The sequence below is a fragment of the Gopherus flavomarginatus genome, chromosome 1, assembly GCF_025201925.1.
Source record: "Gopherus flavomarginatus isolate rGopFla2 chromosome 1, rGopFla2.mat.asm, whole genome shotgun sequence".
In the NCBI taxonomy this organism is placed as follows: Eukaryota; Metazoa; Chordata; order Testudines; family Testudinidae; genus Gopherus; species Gopherus flavomarginatus.
The window spans coordinates 116,229,631-116,246,681 of record NC_066617.1 but is presented as its reverse complement, the minus strand read 5'-3'; the positions used below and the strand labels follow the sequence as shown (position 1 = coordinate 116,246,681).

The following is a 17,051-nucleotide window of genomic DNA, read 5'->3' as shown; positions in this document are numbered from 1 at the left end:
TGAGACTTCAGGCCCCATTTTGGATCAGTACAATCATCGTGGGATAATCCCATGGAGCAAGAGGAGGAAAAAGTCCGAGCAACTACTCTTGGGGGCAGGAGACAACTGGAGTTGCCAATTTTGGTTGGCCGTTTTCCTGGAGATTCCATCACGTAGTATAATCTTTAATTAAAGAGTATTCTTTAATTCCTGGAGACTCCAGGACAATCCTGTAGGGTTAGCAACTATAGAGGCAACTGTTTTCAACCAGCCTGGACAGCACTGACCCTCCCTCAGCCCGGCCAGTCACACTCTGCCGGCAGCGAGGAGAACAGGCTCCAGCCTGGGGTGAGGGATCGGCGGGGCGGGGCTGTGGGCGGTACTAGAGGGAGGGGCTCTGTGGGGGAGGGGAGAGGTCAGTCTTTCCCTTGCAGTCGTCCAGACAATGGGGGAAATGGAATGTCGCCACCGGAACTGAATCCGTCCAGCCTCTTCACACATTCCTCCGCGCCGGAAGTGGATGCGGCTGCCGCCGTGGCCGGTCTGAAGGGCAGAGAGCGGGCTCCAGAGTGGCTTTGTCCGGCTCTCTGCGCCCCGGAAAGGGTGTGAGGCGTAAGGTTCCGAGCGTCCTGCTGGGCTCAGGGACTCTTTTCCGAGTTGGAGGCGGAGGGGCACCATGTCCTTCGCTTCCGGCGGAGGGATTTTCTCGGTACACGTAACTTCCGGCCGAGCCAGAGTCAGAGAGGAGGAGGAAAAAAAAAACCCGAAGGGGAAACAAAAACAAACGGGAGGAGCCGCCGCGGCGGGCACCTGGGACCCCGGCCTGGCCAGCGAGCCCGCGCCCCTCCCCGGCTGCAGCCGGGGCCCGTAGGATGCGCCTCAGCCCCCGGCCTGGCTGGTCCTGGCTGTGAGCCGTCCCCGGTAGCGGAGGAGAAGGAGCCCGTAGCCCCCGTCCCCGGCTGTTCCTGCGGAGCCGGTGCCCCCCGCGCCGCCATGTCGGGGGGCGGCGGGTCGCGCTACGCGGCGGAGTTCGTGCCCCCGCCCGAGTGTCCCGTGTTCGAGCCCAGCTGGGAGGAGTTCAGCGACCCGCTCGGCTTCATCGGCCGGATCCGCGGCCTGGCCGAGAAAACCGGTATCTGCAAGATCCGGCCCCCCAAGGTACCGTGCGGAGGGGGGACGGGTCACGCCCACGAGCAGAAGGGGCTTGAGGTGACTCTGGGGGGAGCCGGGCCCCCCGGGGTCCCGGTTCCTACGATCTCTCCCTAGTGGGTGTGAGAGGCCCCGAGGGCATCTCCCCGCAGCCCCGGGGCTTTGCTCAGCCTCGGGAGGCGGCTCCCGGCCCTCCGGCTTCGTGAGGCCGGGAGCAGCACGGACGCTCTGGCATTTGCACTGCGGCCGGGGCGAAGCTGGCCTTTGGGTGCCCGACAACCCCGCAGCTGATACTTGGGAGAGCCTTTCGCCGCTGTGTGCGATGTAAAAAGCATCTGAAGTAATATGTCTGATAATGATGCAAAACTGTTCTCTCTGCCTCCCCGCCCGGGAAAAAAACATGGCTGAGATTTAAAGCCCTTCCGCTTGTGTTGCCTTTCGGGTAGCAGAGCAGTAAACCATGGTGTCTGTGTCAGGGACACGCAGTTTCTATGTATTTTTGGAGCCGCAGAAACAGAGTTGTGATAAGCCCCTGGACACATTAATACTGGTGAATAATTGTACTCACTGCTGATGTCTGAGACTTCACTGATCTGTTACTCTTCAAAACAACATTTGTTATAGAGCTTAAACTTGCAAAGGTGGCTCACATGAAAACTAGTTGATTCTTTAGGGGGAGAAGGATTTTCCATTTTAACATACTATTGTGTATAAACATTTCTGTAATTATCATTAGAACTGTCAGTGTTCTGTTTTCAAACAGGAAAACTGGTATTTGTGTATTGTAGTTTAAAAAATATAAGCCTAAAAACTAGGTCAGAGTAGCCAGATAATATCTGCAGCATTATTTTATGACTTGCCCTGCAGAGGATTCTGGTAAGTGCAGCAGCTTTTCAGTGGACTGCACTTGAAACGATTTCACATTACAATACAATTCTTAGGTGCAGACAAGAATAAATCAACTTTAAAATAAAGTAGCAAAAATAAAAAGATTAAAATGGTTGAAGGAGGAAGGAGAGGAGAACCCACAGAGCTGATGTAGCAGTGAAGGTAATAGTGGCAGAAGCTATTGCTTACATTTTGTGTTCTTCAGGTTTTTTTCCTTCTGTTCTCTCTGATTTCCTGGAATCTGCTTAGTTGGCTTTGTGACATGGTGAAAGCTAGACTTTCAAGGAGTTACTCTTTCTAAACTAAGCAGACTCCTTTGGCTTGATTGTGGAATCCAGGAGATCTGAAGAAACCATTCAAGATTCTGTCCAGTAAAACAGCTTGTGGTGATTATTATTATTTCTTTTGCAGCTGAACTCTTGGTTTTGGCTTTGTATGATTGATTATCAGGTTGCATTGCAGTGATCTTCAAGTTGAACAGTTGGGTTCAGTTTAAAATCTGCAGTAATAACTAGATGAAACACTTTACACTAATCTTACTTATTCATTATTCCTCTGTGTTGTTTGAAGTTGCACATATTTTATAGCCCTGATCAGGACCTTTAAGTGCTACTGTACTACAAATAATGAACAATTTTTAGTTTGTCAGCTGGAATATCGTATTCTCATTTTATTGTAGATATGCTGTATAATTTCTTAAATGTTTCTTAAAGTACTAGAAAACGTATTTTGCTTCCTTGGAAGTTGACACCAAATTTGAATAACAAAGTTGGGTTGCACTGAGTTTTTTCTGCCTGTTTGACTTTTTTGGCCTGTGATGCTGTAAGATCCCATTTATGAGGGTTAAATTTCTCATCTTTGTTACACGTCTAGCTCCCTTCACATCTGTATGTGCCAACATCTGTGCCTCAAGCGCTATAGTTAATTTGAAGTTAGTTGCTTTTATTAGACTTTAAAATATCCAGGGTTTACAGACCTTTTTTAAAAATCCTACAAAGTGGTAGCCCTACCATATGGTTCTGTCCTAGAAAGCCTCCCCTATGTTCTAACTCAGTCTCAGGCAGTGGTTCCCAGACTCGGGTTCGTGAGCCCCTGGGGGTTCACAGAAAGTTACAGGAGGTTCTTGGGGGGGAAAATCTGTAATGGTGGATAGAGCTGTGCCTAGGAACCCCAGGCAGCATGGGGCCAGCAGCCCGGAGCCCCGGACTTCCAAGAGCTAAGCAGATCAAAGCAAGCATATCTATCAATCTGTGGAGATTTAAGAAATGGAAAGGGAGGTGGATATTTTTTGCTGTTTTTAAAATTAAATAGGCAGCTAGTGTTGTTTTTAAAATTGTTATGAAGAACAAGTTCAAGCTTTGTTGTAAGGTGCATTGTTTGCCTGGACTGCTCAAGACCTGAATGCTTGTGTAGAAGCAACTCTTTGAGTTGGCTTCTTAAATACCTTCATGCTGCTTTATCTCTGATACTCCTTGATGAAACATAGGAGCCTTGTCTTATAACAGGCTTATTCAAAGTGATGCAAGCTACAAAAGTGAGATCTTAGTAGTGTTGCTGTTTTCATAATGTAATAAAAATACTGTAATGATAAATAAGTAGTGTGGAATAAGCATGTCATAAACACCAATTTATATTTCCAAGATCACTGCTTTTATAATTTACATTCGGGTAAAGGAGAAAATCCCTGGAAATATTCATTTTTAGGAGGGGGTTCGCGAGACTTGACATTTTAGTGAAAGGGGTTCACGCTCTGTTACAGTTTGGGAACCACAAGTCTAAGGTAATATCAATCTAAATATTCTAAGCTATGATATAGTTTATATTTCTACTTTCATAAGCAACTCAATAACTTTTCCTTACTCCTAATTCAAATAGTGGGAGAAGCTTATTAATTATAAAATTGTTGTGCTTTTCTAAAATGGAAAATTCTCAGACAGATTAGAATACTAAAAATCCTTGATTTGCTCTTTCTGTGGTCAGCTGATTTGCATTGTTTTGAAATTCTCAGGAGACTTTTTTGCATTTGTGGGAGAAGTTATGGCACAGTCCTTATATCTTTGAAGCAGTAAAATCTGTCTGTATCTCTCTCTCTCTCTCTCTGTTTAGGACTGGCAGCCTCCATTTGCATGTGAAGTACAAAGTTTTCGTTTTACCCCACGAGTCCAGCGCTTGAATGAATTGGAGGTGAGCTTTTGCACCATTAACATAATTCTGTATTCACACACAAAGCAATAGGTCTCCTTGATTGAGTTTTGCATCCTGACTGCTTTCTGGATTGGTAGACTTTAATATCCCACAGATCGCAGAGTACTTACAATTGGCACTAGCAGAGTTTGGATAAAGTAACCCTCAAAGACTTTGAGAAGGCTGGTTTTTATTTTATTATTCAAAATAACCGCAAGAAGTTTTTTATCCTTAGCTGGAAATGTCTAAAATGAATGCCAAGGACCGTGTTGTGTAGTAAGAGTAGCCAGTGTTCAGCCCTCAGAACACCCCACTGTTTTTTCATAAGGTATTTACTGCTGTTCTTAATCCCCAAATTGCCTAATATTTAACCACTTTGATAATATCTCTTAAATCTTTAAAACAATCAACAAAAACACCACCACTAATAGTTCCTTTTATAGGTCTAGCCAGGTTAATTTTTAGGAATAAATATTAATGGAAGGCTTTTTAAAAATTAGTACAAGTCCCTTTCTGTCCAGATTTTTTCAAAGGTATCTCTGTTTTCCCCATACTAGTTTTTAAATTCCTATTCTTTTCAGATACCAAACCATCATGAGCTAGGTTCACAAAAGGACATAAGGGCCTTATTGCCACTTTAGTCGCCTGAGTTCCAGAGTCAGGCCCCACTGGCATTCACAAAATCCCTGCTCAGCTACCACCAAACCTTATAGGTTCGTAAGCTGGTTTGGTGCCTATGCTTTTGCAGTAAAAGTTCCCTAGATGCCTATGTTTTTGCCTCTCTGTATGTGCACTGCAGCCTCACTCTAGGCGTCTGGACGTCTAAGCCCCAGAGTGATATATGAATCGGGAAGACAGGCATTCCTATGCCTAATATGCTTGCAGGGCCATATCAAGGTAGAAAAGAACCTCCCTCATAATTTTGAGCCTGATGTTTAGGGTATTCACTTGGGATGTGGGATACCCCTAGTTCAAGTCCTCCCACCACCTGAGTGGGAGAAGGGATTTGAACAGGGATCTGCCATCTCTCAGATGTGTGCCCTAACCACTGGCCTATAGGATATTCTGATGTGGGGCTCCCTCAGTATCTGGGCTAAAAGTTAAGGTAGGTCCTGTCTCCCTTACACCCTCCGTCAAGCCTATCGCCCCCATCCGGCTTCTTGCAAAAAAAAATACCAACCAAATCACAAAAAAATGTCGGTGCCTAATGCCAAAAGAGTGTTTGCGGCTGAGAATCCCAAACAAAATAGGGTTTCCTCCCTGTAACTGGAATTAGGTGCTGAGCTCCTGGAGAGTGGCAGGGCTGAGGACACATCCCTCAGCTGAGCATCTCCCGTTGGCTAGCTTAGGCAAGGAGCCACTCAGAATGTTCGCTTTTGTGAATCCTGTTCTGATGTGCCTATCTCCCTCCATATTTAAACCTCTCACTGCCGGATGCTGGGACTGCTTGACAGGGGATGGATCACTTGATAATTTCCCTGTTCTGTTCATTCCCTTTGAAGCATCTGGCATTGGCCATTATTGGAAGACGGTTCTGGGGGGTAAGTGGACCACTGGTCTGACCCAGGATGGCATTCTTATGTACTTCTTTGTTGTATGGGAAATCTGAGTACCTAACCCAGCCTTTGTGAATCCCAGTGATTTTCTAGACACCTAAAAGTCAGGCAAGGTGATGCTGAGCATCACCATGCTTAAGTTCTTTTGTGAATCAAGCCTTATTTGTCTCTTGGCTTGTGAGTGAGTCTCCTTGTGCAACAAGAACACTGAGTGCTCCAGAAATGCTCCAGGAGACCACCTTGCACAGTCCAAGGCATGTAGTAGGTCTGCTGTTCCTAATTTTTTTAAAATATTAACAGATAATTTAATAGATGATCTTACATTCCTGCCCAGAATGTTTGTTTTTCACAACTTTACATCTTGGCTTTAAAAAGAGAAAATGTTCTGAGTAGGAAATTGTCTTGTAAGATATCAACAAGAGTGCAAAGTTTAAAACAAAAGTTTATAAAGATTTTCTCCATTATTGACATTACTGCCTCCAGTTGTTTTACAGGGCAAATGAATAATAAAGTGTCACATCCATAGTTATATTATGAACATGTAAATACTGTTGTCCTTTGATTCCTTTCTGTCTAGATTCTAGGCATTTCTTTCATGTCTGACTAGGTTCAGACCCATGTGTGTTCTTGTTGTGATTACAGGCAATGACCAGAGTGAAACTCGACTTTTTGGATCAGTTAGCAAAATTTTGGGAACTTCAAGGTTCCACTTTAAAAATTCCTGTGGTGGAGAGAAAAATCTTGGATCTCTATTCTCTGAGCAAGGTGAGTAAGATTCTTCGGGATTTGGGGAAGTAGGGGACTACCTGGGATGATGGTAGCGGTTTTGTGCAGATTGTGTGCTGGATATACCGTGAAAACAAGGAGATACTTAAAATATTTGTAACCAGAATGATTATAAGGAAATGGCAGACAATTACAAGTACAGATGACAATTACATTTGTTGTGTTGGTGGCTCAATATGCAATATGAAAGTCCTGCAGAATTAACCAGTAGCTTTATTGGCCAGCTCTTCTCTTAGTTGCTCTCTACACATTGTAAGGCAGAGCTATAGGAGTGTAGAGCTCTTTGCGAGGTTAAGGGCATTTCTATATTTGGAAATTTACCAAAATAGCTACTCTGGAATAATTATTTTGTAGGGGGCAACATGTGCCAGCATAATAGGTGCCAGCCCCAAGTTGGAAGGAGAGCTTAGAACCGCTATGTTGGTATAAGTTGGAATAAGAATACCTTTTTCCAAAAAAAAATGCAGTATTTTGCCAATATAAACTGCATCCACACAAGAAAGGTTTTGCCTATATAGCTGTAGCAACAAACCTTTTTTAGTGTAGTTTAGGCCTATGAATGTGTGGTGGTACTAGCACTGCTAGATCAAAGATCCAGTTTCCACTTAATCATCAAAATGTACTTCTCTCAAGTGAGTGGAAATTTGTGGGGTGTACAGTAGGGTAAGTGGCGTTGAACAATTTGTAGAGTGAGGGTGCTGGGAGCCATTGAATAAAACTTGTAAACCCTGTATATGATGGAAACTACTTCAAGCTGCGGGTGCTGCTGCATTCCTAGTTCTGGCACCCTTGGGTTGGGTACATTGTTTTAAAAGTTTATGCTTTAGAAGAATTTGTTTTTCATAGACAGCTTTATGGGCAATGTGTATGGTTAACTTTGCTTAGCTGTCTTTGGAAAGAACTGAAGGTTTATTTCCATGTCTGCCATGATTTGTTAGGAAATGATACAATAGTCTTTGCATAATGCCAATGGGAATGATATTTGAGACACTGGCATGAGTTAGAGCAGGGACCTCAGTTCTGTATAAGTTAAAACTTTAGTTGTCTGTCTAGTTGATGGCACAAATTACTTGTGTTGTTTAGAGGAAACTCACTGCCCTGTGATTGCAAAGATTGTTTTTATTGTGTTAGTATCTAGGTAATTGGCCATTATTGTTCAGAATGAGTGGGTATAAACTTTGGTTGCTTTCACTATGTTGCTCATCTTATAGAGTGAGTAACAGCTGCATTAACTCATTATGAGCACTCCATGAAGCTTGGTTATTCTAAGCTAAGGTATAATCATAGTTTTACATAATGGATTCTCTAATTACTTTTTAAAACTGAACTGGAGAATACCTTGTAATGTGAAAAACCAAAGGAAATAGAGGAAAGTATGATTTTAATTTTTACTTGTGTTAAGTGATTATAAAAACTGATTACTTAAAATCTAAATTACTTTTCACTTAGGCTGTTACACTTTTGCACTCAGTTTAGAAGCTAAATTGATAAGGTTTTCACCTTTTAGTTCCACTGCAGTAATAATGCTTTGGTGTCTGGGTTTCAATCAGTCCCTGCAGTGTTAGGCATATAACTTGGGCTCTTTGAGCAGGGAAAAAGTTTACCACCAAACTTTAGATGTGTAGAAATGTTTAGAATCTTTACAAAATTTAAATGAAACCAGGATTGGTATATTTTGGTTTTAAACTGTTTCTCAGTGACCCTTAAAAGGGGTAGAGAGGATAGAAATGTGGTCAGTGTTCAGAGGAAGCATTCCCTGTGCCAATGTGACCTCCATTTGGAGACAAATGGACTGTTTTTCGGGTTAAATAAATTAGTCATATGTAGCCAAAGAGGACTTTATATATGAACTGATAGACTCAATGGCTATTGAAATAGTGTTGCTGTGGCAGTACTGATCTAACTGGAAGGTGAAGTCAGTGTCTCCACTTTTGACAGTAGTTTCTGTTTCATCCAGGGTTCTCTGAGAATTTTGTAATTCTGGAGTCCTGAGCTTCAGCGCTTCCTTCTGTATTGGGTCTGTTAGAATTGACTCTGCTTCTGGTCAGACTCCTGTGTTTTTCATCAGACTGCACATCTGATGAGAGCTGACTTTTTTAATTTTGATCTGACAGTGGGTTTGTATTCTTTCCAACATGTCTGAGAAGTGCTGCTTGTTTGTCTCTTTCTGCATGGCAGAGTATATACACTTTTTATTCATTTCTGAGCAACGGGGCTCTAATAAATGCATCAGGTGACAGAGACAGATATGCATTTGTTAAAGTACTGCCCCAGCAGGAAAATTCCCCATATCATAACTATGGGTCTCTGAGTTTCACAGAACCTCTGAAGGTTTGATCTGTATAGTCATGTATGGTTCATACACAATGGTTAAAGGAACCCAATCTTCCTTTAAAAAGTTTCTAAAAAAATAAAATGTGTTTTGTTTCAGATTGTTGCCAGCAAAGGAGGCTTTGAGGTGGTCACTAAAGAGAAGAAATGGTCCAAAGTAGCTAGTCGGCTAGGCTACCTGCCAGGAAAAGGCACTGGATCACTGCTGAAATCTCACTATGAACGGATACTGTATCCCTATGAACTCTTCCAGTCTGGGGTTAGCCTTATGGTGAGAGACTTGTTCCCTTTCATGATAGAAAGATCAAACGGCATCTGTTTGTTGCTATATACTAAACTGTCACATGTGGTTCTGTGCTCCTGAAAGCAGCAACTACTTTCATCAAAGCAGCACCTCTTCACATTTGGAAGAATAGAGTTAGAAGTTACATTGTGATCTGGAGTAGTGATTGTACTTTTAGGTTTCTTTTATAGGTGTAAGATCAGTTTTGTTGGGAATGGGATACAGGGCAAAGAGTGATGTACCTGTTTGGGAAGGTGTCTTTATTACTCTTTGTTAGGCAGCTGTCAAGATTCAATCTTCTTATTTCAGACTGCATGCAGTGATTTCTGTCTGGTCCAAATGGCATGTGTACTGCAGTATGACTTCACTGGTAGCCCTATTCCTCAACAAACAGGATGATTCACAGACCATAGAGTCTGATCCCCTGATCAATCAACCCAGTGTCCTTCTGTGCTCTGATCCTTTAGGGCATCCAAAAGCCAAACTTGGACCTTAAGGAAAAAGTGGAGGCAGAGGACCTCGGCTCTGATGCCCAGGCTTCCCCAAAGCAGGGCACAAGAATGAACGTTGTGCTGAAGAGAACCAGACGCATCAAATCCCAGGTACCCACATTACTTGGCCACTACAGACAGAGTGCATTTATTTTTGCACGAGTGCAATAGCACTGAGAGTGCAACAGCCTTTGTCTGGCCATGGGAGCCCACTCAAACGTGCCACGAGGAAGGAGTCCTTTTGTTAAACTCCAGAGACATGTATCTCTTTGACCTGGTCTATTCACAGAAATCATGTCAAAGTTTGCTTTTATAAACAGATATAGTTAAACTATTTTCATATTTTCAACTGGCTTATATTGTGGTGTTATGCATCCGTGAATGCATCAGTGCAAGCTAAATGGATATAAGGTAGTTGTAAATTGATGTAGAAGTGTGTCGACATGGGGCTTGCATCCATTTAACTAAATTTTTTTATTTTAGACACACCTTTATTTAAATAGATGTAAGCTCGTGTGCAGACAAGGCTTTGCAGTCAGTGGAAAACTATGGAAATGGGACAAATTATCCCAAGATTGACTGACAGTTTTTTGTGAAGAGCTTGCAGCTGGGAAAGAAAATGCAGAGTGATGGCTGGGAAATCTTTTCCAGTTCCACAGCTTTTCTCCTGAAAATAAGCAGTCTGTTTTGTGTGGGTTAAGGCTGCTATTGTTACAGTAACATCTGATATTTTACTAGGCAATATCGAAATTCCGCAGACGGCCAGTAACTTTCCCTTCAAACTGAAACAGCATCACTTTACATGTCAGTACGTCAAAAAAGACCTTGCAGTCTTGGCCTGTTTTTCCTCTTTGTTTCTTTCCCTGCAGTCTTGTTTAAGCAGGCCATCTCTGTTTCTTATAAAATAACATGCTTGTAAAAAGAGAATCTCTGAAAGTTTTTTGGACGGGGTCCACGCGGCACGTTCTAGTGGCTTCTTGCTGGCCAGTCAGTGGGACGTGGCTGAAAGCTGGGTTTTAATTTCATCTTTTTTACTATTTGCGCCATGCCATTCTGGACATATTTTAAGCACACTGAAATTTCTTTTCCATATCTAATGCTATCAAAAACATGTCTTTTTCCAAAGTGCACATCTCATGCCACTCAGTCTTCTCACTTTTGCTGAGTATCCGTCAGCTTTAGTAAATAGTGTGTTTTGTTTCTCTTAGGTTCTGGTTCATTTAGACAGGGTTGTCTTTTATCTGATCTCCTCACTTTCTGGCAGACTTGCTACATTTATTTGTATAATGTAACCATATTCAAAAACATCAATAGTCCTGGGCTGTGATCATGTGACATCTCTCAAACTATGTTGTCTTGGGTGTGGTCAGTACATGGATGAGAGATACCCACCCAAGAAAAATCCAGCATGTTACAGAAACTGCTGCTCCTCACTAAGTATGTGGAACTCTTCTGAGTTGGTATTGAGCCATTGTCTAGGGGGCACTATGCTGTTGTGTCTTTTTCAGATGAGGTATAAAAGAGACACTACATCATTAAGATCTCATTGCTCTTTTTACAAGACTGCTTTCAGTAGTTTCAGTAAAACAATGGTATTCCTCACTGTTCCTTCTAAAAACTGTTCGTAGTGTTCCTGGCACAGAACAGCTGCTGCATTTCATTGGTGGGTGAGTTATGTTTACACATATAGTCTGCAGAGCTCTTTATTGTTGACTTATACAAAAATGATTTATAAAATCTAAGCATGCTTTTAATTATTTTAGCACTTAATAAAAGAAATGAAAGAAGTGAATCTTCCAATCTGTGAGAAACTCAGCTCACTCACTTCACCTAATCAGCAAAAGTCAAAATATTTTTTATGATGCATTTAGAAGGTCTAATAAACTTGTTGGACTAACTGGGGAACTGAATTCAAAGCAGAGACCTGTCCCTTATTCTCCTGTTGAGAACTCTCTGCTACCACCTGCAAATAGCATGACTGCAAATCTACGGACTGTTTTCAAAATGTTCCAGGTTTTAGGTGCAGGGCAAGTGCTTATGGAGAGAAGCAGTCTCTACTGTAAGCAGTAATCCAAATCACCTAGCCCTTTGTAGATTAAAGTGAACACCTTGATTTGTATCTAAACCAGCTGGGGAGCCTCCAGAATGCTCATGTTTAATATGCCTCAGATGTGAATATCCATCAGATAAACATGCTTCTGTATTCTGCATCAGATGAAGATGATCTATGTAGAGTTTGTAGCCAGTAATCCAACTGCTGGTAACAGTTATGGCTAACTGGTGATCTCTTTATCTGAGAAGTTTCTAAGTGAGAGGCAATATTACATTCTAAAAAGCAGAGAAAGCATTTTCCATACAGATCAATTAGCTAAGAATGAGAATAGCAACAGTTTGGAACTAGCGAGTGCAAGTTACTTGAATTAAGTATGTAAAGTATGGTACTGCTGCATTTGTGAAACAAAGGTGCTAGATTTCAGGAAAGCTAGATTAAGAAATTTAATAGAAATGTGAGAGAAGGATATTTTAAAATTCTCCATTGTAAAAGAAGGCTGGGAATCTTTAGATACTATAATTAAACCAGAACTGGCTACAAACCCTCTGAAAAATAACTGAAGGAACAAGAAGAGGAAGATTGGTTTTGGAAAGACTTCTCAAAGATCTATTTTAACCAGTCTTATTCTTTTTCCCATTACCCCAGAATAAAACTCTTGTAAATGGGAATGGTGGGGAAGGCAAGCAATAATTTAGTAAAAGTGTGCAAGGAAAGTAAGAGAAATGAAAAAGATTAACTCTAGAAAATAAGGATGACTTTACAAATGTTGGAAAGCAGGTCACTTATTAGATGAGGAGTGATATTAATAACTGAAAAATGGCTTAGGTACATTTGTTTTACTACTTAATTTAACAAAGTTTTAAGGGAAATCCTGTTTAAAAACAAAGAGCGAATTGGGAATACTGGAAAATATGGAATAAAGACAGATAAGCCATAAGGATACATCATTGGCTGTTAAGGGATTTGACTAATGAGTTTACTGAACTGCTGATAATTTATTCTAAAAAATCATTAAACTGGAAGGAAAGAAAAACCAATGTTGCTCTAATCTTTTAAAAGGTGATACTATTAAAGTGACATGAACAGCTTCAAGTTTTTAGAAGAGTTAAGTTGCAGGCAACACTTCTGCCCTGAGTTACCATACCCATTTTTGTGGTTTGACAATCACACTTTAATATTTTGAAAACATTTCTGTGTTAGTGTGGGAGATAATTGCAGTGGAAACTGCTCAAAAAACAATTTAACGTGCTATATAAAAAGTGCTGGGAAATGCACAAAGTACTAAAAAAAAAAAGGTATATTATCAATTATAGTAATCTTAGGTACTACTTGTAATAATAGAAGTTTAAAAATACACCTCTACCCCGATATAATGCGATCTGATATAATACGAATTCGGATATAACTTAGTAAAGCAGTGGTCGGGGTGGGGTGGGGGGGAGGCATGAGGCTGCGCACTCCAGCAGATCAAAGCAAGTTCGATATAACACGGTTTTACCTATAACGTGGTAAGATTTTTTGGCTCCCGAGGACAGCATGATATTGGGGTAGAGGTATATCTCATAGAAGTGACTTTTGAAGTTGATGGTGTCTCTTGAAAGGATAAAATACTTAAACCCATAATTGGATCCTGTTAGTGTTTTCTGGTGTGGAGGAAAAATACTTGATTTTTCAGTTTAGCAACTGTGAGATGATGGAGTAAATAGAGAAATCTGTTAAAATAGAGGAAAAAGATGGTGATGACTAGTCTACTTCATTGCATGCTCAGTCACAAACCCTAGTTAGGAATAATAACATTGTGTGCTTATTAAATCACAATGTTAAGGCAGATTAATGTCAAAAAACTTGTATTGTGTGACTGTTGATAGAAGTTTGTCTGAGGTTGTTCATTTTTTTTTCTTTGTTAAGAGTGCAAGTTTGACATTGTGATATATATGGCTTTTTGGTATCTGTTGGAGGTGGAAGTGAAAAGCCTCACGGAAAGTTGGAGTGCGTTCTGCTGTAAAAGTGTCATGAGACTTTTCCTCTCCTATCCCTTTAATTCCATGCTCTCACAATTTTGAGTTTGGAAGTGTCTTGATGCAACCTTAAGTGTCACCAAATGAAGTGTGGGTTTTAATAATCTTGAATGTTTTTGATATTTGTTCTAAAGGCATTTATTAGATTTTTTTTTTTAAATATGTTTCCTTCTGGTCACCTAACTTGTACTTTTGATACATATGGTGTTCCGTTTACCAATGAGAAGAATTAGTGGTTATAGATGAACTCATCATTACCTTTTAAAATTATGTTCACTTAGAAGTATAATGGAATTAGAAGGAATAAGAATTGAGAAACATGGTTTATATTAAAAAATAAACTAGGCAGATAAGCTTGATTTAATTTTATAATTCTATCAAAAAGCACTATGAGAAGAGAACTTATAGATGTAATTTCAAGATTTTAACAAAGAATGATATTCAAGTTAATTTTTTAAATGAAAGTAAGGATTGGGATTATGATAGACAAATAGACTAAAAATCACCTGAAAATCTGTAAATAAAGAGAGGATTTAATGAGAACATTGTGTTGTTTGGGAGAAGGAGATAATCTGATACCACTGGGATCTCATAAATCCCATTTGATCTGTTTTCATTAATCATATGGAGTAGCGGGAAAACAGTGTTCCCATAAAATTAAAGGGATGCCAACTTGAAAAATCACATTTGTCTGAATGGTGTACCTCTATACTAAAATATTTTATTGCTATGTTTTTAGTTTATATGATTTGTACATTCTCATGGACATCAAGATCAGTTACACCATTGTCCAATGTCAATCAGTTTTTCACTTGCTAGAAAGTTTTCTGTAAAACTAAAGAGGTGAACAGAAAAACCCTTTAAAATGTAAGCAATTAAAAAAAATCAGGACGTATTACTTAGAGTGCTGTATCAAACTGGATTTTAAAGTCAATTTTTAAAAATTCAGCTTGATAGTGTCCCTTCAAATTATAAGGCATTGCCATTACTAGTGAGAACAGAGGCGTAACACAGATGATCTACAGATATTTGAACATGAATAGAAAATAACTGATATTCAGAATGGAAAGTTACAAGTTAATATACTGGGTGAGAAAACAAGCCCAAACACAGAATCCAGTCAGAGGGAAATATCTGGACAGCAGTAGTGCTTAAAACAAACAAACAAAAAAACCTGTGGTGGCTCGCAAATGAGACTTGCATTTCAGTCCATTTTGGCAGCCAACTAAAAGAACAAACATGAAAATTTGACATGAGTACATGAAAATTATATTCTCTGTCTATAGCATTATTGTCACTGCACATGAAGTTTCTCATTCAGTTTTGAGCACCACTTACCAGAAAGCTTTTTTTGTTGTTTCTGTTGTTGACATCACCGCAAATTGTGATAGGTACTTTGCAGTACCAGCAGAGACCTGATTCATGCCCCGAAGGAGCTAGCAAATTTATCTCAGGCGTAATACAATAAGAGTAATAAGTTTGTAAAGGGGAGCAGGAGAAGGAAGGGCACAGTAACATCAGTAAGATACTGTAGTTTCTTAGTGGGCAGCTTGATGGATTTAAAATGTTTTAGTTGACTGGCTTGAAGGCTTTGTAGGAGCAGCAGGTCTTTAGGAGAGACTTGAATGAGGAAAAGGTAGTTTCCTTCCTGAGCTGGTACACCAGGCCATTGCAAAAGTAGGAGGTAGCATAAAAGAAAGTTTGTGGACCAAGTGTGAGAGTTTTTGAGAAGGAAGTGGACAAAAGATGTACTGAGGTTCCCATCTCTGGTGGAGTGGAGGCAATGATGGAATAAAACAAGGTTGATAAGCCTATAGCACCCAGTACAATAGAATCTGGGTTCATGACTAGGGCTCCTAGGCACTATGGTAATACAAAAATAATGAGGCTCAGAGTTATGTAGGATTGTGAATGAATGGACAGGAAGGGACAGAACATTAAAGGAGAACAACCCTGCATTGTCAGGGGGATGGCCTGGATGACCTAAGAAGTATTTTTCATTGCTTAATTCACATGAGTTGAAGCACAGCATGTGTAGGTAGGGGCTGTGAGGAATAGTAATTCTGCCATTGCATCCAAAAATCCAAGCCCAGCCAAGGATTCAAGAAGACCTATGAACTGTGAACATCATTAATAGTTTGTGGATATATCCACCCACTCAAAGGAGCTGATGAAAGGTGCCACGTAAATAATGTATTTGTTAATATCAGACTTTTCCTGATCCATAGTAACTTGGAAAGTGTTGCATTGGTGATTGTTTTTGGCAGAAATCAAACCTAGTTCTGTGATCACTTGATGTATAGATCAACCTTTGTAACAAAACTCTTTAATGCTTAACGTGGAGACATCTGTTTGGAGAATTGGAAGAGAAGTTCCAGTCTGTTTCATTGCATTCCTTTTTTGCATCTGGATACTGGGTTTGGGGATGAAAAATCAGGCCTTCCATCTTCTAATGGGTAAAGCGGATGTTGTGATTGTGAATGGGGCAATGAAAGGAAGAGAGTAGAGATACAAGTGTACAGTGAGTAGTGGAGACCTGGAAGGTAAATGCTGATGGTGTTGTGTTGATATGGTTTTGTTTTCAGGCAGAGGCAGGAGAGATGAGTAGAAATACTGAGCTGAAGAAGCTGCAGATCTTCGGAGCTGGACCCAAGATGGTGGGACTGGCTTTGGGAGCAAAGGATAAAGAAGGTAAATAAGCCTCTGGCTTATCCTGTGATTAAGGGTGGTAAGGACACAGCAGCCTGTCTCTAGACTCTGAAACAGTCTTTTGAACCAAACCTCGCTGCTCTCTCTGGAGACAAATGGGAAGAGGTAAAAGGGAGCCACTATGATGTGAAAAAGTTAAACATTTGAGGATTTAATTCATGTGGAGGTTGACAGAACTCATGGTGGCTAACCACATTGACTGGACTCTTTTAATTTGATAGTCATTTCTTTATTATTTAGGAAATGTACCAGTTGAAAATTACTGGACTTGAAAAAAGAGTTGATAAATGTTGACACCAATCATGTTAGATAAGCACCCAGATTATGAGGATAATTCACTTTGCTTTATGATGTTCCTGGATCTCCTGTGAAGATCAGCAGGGGAGGGTTTACTCTTTCCCCAGTCATATACAGCTTGATACAACTGGCAGTTTACTTCTGGGGGGATTCTGTGCCAAACAATTACAAATTTTGTGCACAATATTTTAAAATTCTGCATATTTTATTTGTCAAAATTACACAATATAATCACTCCAGTTTAAATTTATTTCAAAATACCTGTTAACAAGTATGTCGTCAATACAGACAACAGCAAAAAAGATTCTCCCATGAGTAAAGAGTTAA

General features: G+C 40.5%; 1 protein-coding gene across 3 annotated transcripts in view; it reads left to right on the top strand.

The window, feature by feature from the left end:
• The first annotated feature begins 470 nt into the window (after nt 1-470).
• KDM5A (lysine demethylase 5A) overlaps nt 471-17,051 on the top strand; it is an 80,526-nt gene continuing 63,945 nt past the window's right edge. Inside the window, exons 1-6 of one of the 3 annotated variants that reach the window (XM_050917946.1) lie at nt 471-1,137; nt 4,123-4,200; nt 6,399-6,521; nt 8,974-9,144; nt 9,624-9,758; nt 16,304-16,409. In XM_050917946.1, the coding sequence (XP_050773903.1) occupies nt 973-1,137; nt 4,123-4,200; nt 6,399-6,521; nt 8,974-9,144; nt 9,624-9,758; nt 16,304-16,409 (778 nt within the window). In that variant the 5' untranslated portion in view covers nt 471-972. The remainder of the gene's footprint in view (nt 1,138-4,122; nt 4,201-6,398; nt 6,522-8,973; nt 9,145-9,623; nt 9,759-16,303; nt 16,410-17,051) is intronic. The other 2 variants (XM_050917940.1, XM_050917953.1) reach the window with 2 other exon arrangements.